Below are 3,777 nucleotides of genomic sequence, written 5' to 3' on the forward strand. Positions count from 1 at the left end.
CCCGGCACCGGCGGAGGAGGTTTGGGGCAAAGGGTGGATGCCAAAGGGGATTCCTGGCCAAAGGGGATTCCTGCGGTGAACGCTGCGGTGGCACCTCTTGGGGCCACCACCGTGTCCCCTAACTGCTGTTGACCCATAGGATCATGCGGGAGCAGCCCAGTGTGGTGCTGAGCGTCGCCCACACCGTGGCTGCCCGTATGTCACCCTTCGTGCGCCAGATGGACTTCGCCATCGACTGGATGGCGGTGGAGGCCGGCCGGGCGCTCTACAGGTGGGTACCAACAGGTGGGTGCCCACCTCAGCTTGGTGAGGACCACCTTGGCAGGGGGTTGAGGTCCCACTGGTGGGTGTCCCCCAGGCAGGGTGACAAGTCGGACTGCACCTACATCGCTCTCAACGGGCGCCTCCGCTCCGTCATCCAGAAGGGCAGCGGCAAGAAGGAGCTCATCGGGGAGTACGGCCGCGGGGACCTCATCGGCGTGGTGAGAGCCATGTCGGGGCCAAGCGATGGACACCCTATACGTCTTGCCGATACATCTTGGCTATATGTCTTCTTCTCCAGGTGGAAGCCCTCACCCGGCAGCCCCGTGCCACCACGGTCCACGCGGTCCGGGACACGGAGCTGGCCAAGCTGCCTGAGGGCACCTTGAACAATATCAAGCGCAGATACCCCCAGGTACCCCCCAGATCCCCACCCTGGGGTCTGCACCCTCTTCCCATGGAAGGAACGTGTCCCCATGTCCGTCCCCCCCCAGCTGGTGGCTGCGACACTCATTAAAAACAGCTTAAATTAAGGAATTAAAGATGTGATTAGAGCTGTTGGAGAAGGGCTGATGTGCTAAAGGGTTGTCCCTCTCCGAGGTCCCCAAGGGATGGGTGGCAGCGGTGGCACCCAAAAAGGCGGGTGGGACACCAGCGTGGGGCGTTAATGAGTCTCCAGCTTGGGAAGCCCTGCCAGGTCTGATGGCCATCCCTGTCCTCGTCCCTGCAGGTTGTCACCCGCCTCATCCACCTCCTGAGCCAAAAGATCTTGGGAAACCTTCAGCAGCTCCGTGGCCCCTTTGCAAGTAGGTCCCGAAGGGATTGGGGACAAGAAGGTGCCCGCTCCATCGTCCGAGCAGCACGTGGAAGGTGCCCAACGCCCCATCGTGGTGTCCCCCTGCTGCCACCGCGTCTGTCCATGCAGGCTCTAGCTTGGGCATGGCCTCCAGCTCGGAGCCCACCAACCCCACCAGCAACCTGTCAACGGTGGCGGTGCTGCCAGTGTGTGACGATGTGCCCACGGCTGCCTTCACGCTGGAGCTCAAGCACGCGCTCAACGCCATCGGTGAGTGCCAGCGCAGCGGTGACCACGGCACGGTGGTGGCCGTGGCGTGGAGGTGACCGTGGTCCTGTGGCACGCCAGTGACCTGGTACGGTGGTGATTGCAGCCCCACGGCGCGGTGGTGGCCGTGGAAAGGAGGTGGTCACGGTCCTATGACGTGGTGGGCACCATGGCATGGTGACCATCACAGCCCCATGGCACGGTGGTGACCAGAGCCCCGTGGGACACCAGTGACCATGTCCCCACCTCTCCCAGGTCCCACGCTGCTGCTCACCAGCGACATCATCCGTGCCCGTCTCGGCTCCTCGGCGCTGGACAGGTAACTCCCGTTGGGAGGAACATCACCGGCGACCCACCACCGTGCCGCCGGCTGACCCCTCCATCTCGGCAGCATCCAGGAGTACCGCCTGTCGGGCTGGCTGGCGCAGCAGGAGGACATCCACCGCATCGTCCTGTACCAAACCGACTGTACCCTGACGCCGTGGACTGTGCGTTGCATCCGTCAAGCCGACTGCATCCTCATCGTAGGGTTGGGCGACCAAGAGCCGGCACTGGGAGAGGTGAGGTGGGGGGAGGTAAGCGGTGGTGGGACACCGCCACGCGCTGATGGCTTCTACAGCTGGAGCAGATGCTGGAGAACACAGCGGTGCGTGCGCTGAAGCAGTTGGTCCTCCTACACCGCGAGGATGGTCCCAGCCCTTCCCGCACCGTTGAGTGGCTCAACATGCGCAGCTGGTGCTCGGGCCACCTCCACATCAAGTGTCCCCGGCGCGTCTTCTCCCGACGTGGCCCCACCAAACTGGTACGTGTGTCCCCCTGGGTGACCTTGGTGGTCCACCACCGTCATCGTCACCCATCGTCCATCCCATCCGCAGCGGGAGATGTACGAGAAGGTGTTTGAGAAAAGCGCCGACCGGCACAGCGACTTCTCCCGGTTGGCGCGGGTCCTCACCGGCAACACCATCGCCCTCGTCCTGGGGGGTGGCGGAGCCAGGTGGGTGCCGCGCCGTGGCAGGATGCGACCCGGGGAGGTGGGGGGTCCCGCTCTCGTCCATCCTCCTCTTTATTTTCTTCGGCCACCCAGGGGTTGCTCCCACATCGGGGTGATCAAGGCGATGGAGGAGTCGGGGATCCCCATCGACATGGTGGGTGGCACCTCCATCGGTGCCTTCATCGGGGCGCTCTACGCCGAGGAGCGCAGCGCCGTCCGCACCAAGCAGCGGGCGCGCGAGTGGGCCAAGGTGGGTGCCGCGGCACGTCCCCCACCCCAGCGAAGGCCCTCCCTGCCTGTGGCCAGCCCTGCCTGGGGTGTTTCTAAAGCATCTCCTTCCTCCTTTTCTTCTTCCTCTTCTTCTTCTTCCTCCTTTTCTTCTTCCTCTTCTTCCTCTTCTTCTTCCTCCTTCTTCTTCTTCTTCCTCCTTCACCTTCTCTCCTCCTCCTTCTTCTCTCCTTTTCTTCTTCTTCTGCTGCTTCTTTCTCCTCCTCTTCTTTCCTTTTTCTTTCTCCTCCTTCTTCCTCCTCTTTCTCTTCCTCCTCCTTCTTCTTCCTCCTCCTCCTCCTCCTTCTTCATCCTTCTCCTCCTTCTTTTTCTTCCTCCTCCTCCTCTTTCTTCTCTCCTTCTTACTCCTCCTCCTCCTCCTCCTCCAGTGCATGAATTCAGTGTTTGAGACCGTCCTGGACCTCACCTACCCCATCACCTCCATGTTTTCGGGTTCAGCCTTCAACGCCAGCATCAACAAGGTTTTCCAGGACAAGCAGATCGAGGTGCGTCGTACGGATGCCCCCTCCCCCTGGAGCTTCACCCACCCGTGGTGGGGGGTCCGACCAGCTCCCCACCCACCCACCAACATCCCCACGGCGTCACTCACCCCATCTTGTCCCCGCAGGACCTGTGGCTGCCCTACTTCAACGTCACGACCGACATCACGGCCTCGGCCATGCGGGTGCACACGGACGGTAAGAGCTCCCCGGGGAGCCGGGGAAGCTCTCCGGTGCCACCACATCCCACCTTGTGGGGACCCCTCTTCACCGGCACCCCAAAACGGTGTCGCTGCCCCACGGGGGAAGGTTTGCCACGTGCCAAGGGGAGGACGCATCCTGGCACGGCAAGGAGAGGGCTTGGAGGGCTCATGGTGAGCCCGGCTAGTGGTGGCTTCCCAGAGCCACCCGGTGCTGGTGACCAGGCTCAGGTCCCCATGGGGGTCTGGCTGTGCCCCACGTCCTCAGTGGGGTTGGGGGCAGAACTGGTGTGTGGAACCACATCTCGCCACCCTGAGCATGCATGTCCCCTCTAACGTATCTGCTCACCACTAACCCCAGTAACCCACGCTCACGGCACGTGGAGCACGGGGACGCGGTGGCAGTGCTGGGGGCGGCACGGCGATGGGGATGGTGGAGACGGGCAGCGGTGGTGGGGGGGGGGGAAAAGGGGGGGGGGGGGGGCGGGGGCGGGG

General features: G+C 63.4%; 1 protein-coding gene across 1 annotated transcript in view; it reads left to right on the forward strand.

Annotated features, from left to right (window-relative positions):
- Positions 1 to 3,777, forward strand: part of LOC103894327 (neuropathy target esterase) — a 19,142-nt gene that overhangs the window by 8,672 nt on the left and 6,693 nt on the right. The window contains 12 exon segments of the mRNA XM_019470594.1: positions 140 to 271; positions 359 to 482; positions 563 to 676; positions 992 to 1,067; positions 1,187 to 1,327; positions 1,580 to 1,643; positions 1,716 to 1,884; positions 1,944 to 2,126; positions 2,200 to 2,318; positions 2,409 to 2,565; positions 2,972 to 3,088; positions 3,211 to 3,280. Coding sequence (XP_019326139.1) covers positions 140 to 271; positions 359 to 482; positions 563 to 676; positions 992 to 1,067; positions 1,187 to 1,327; positions 1,580 to 1,643; positions 1,716 to 1,884; positions 1,944 to 2,126; positions 2,200 to 2,318; positions 2,409 to 2,565; positions 2,972 to 3,088; positions 3,211 to 3,280 — 1,466 coding nt within the window.

Source organism: Aptenodytes forsteri, unplaced genomic scaffold, assembly GCF_000699145.1.
Source record: "Aptenodytes forsteri isolate BGI_AS27 unplaced genomic scaffold, ASM69914v1 Scaffold687, whole genome shotgun sequence".
Classification (NCBI taxonomy): domain Eukaryota; kingdom Metazoa; phylum Chordata; class Aves; order Sphenisciformes; family Spheniscidae; genus Aptenodytes; species Aptenodytes forsteri.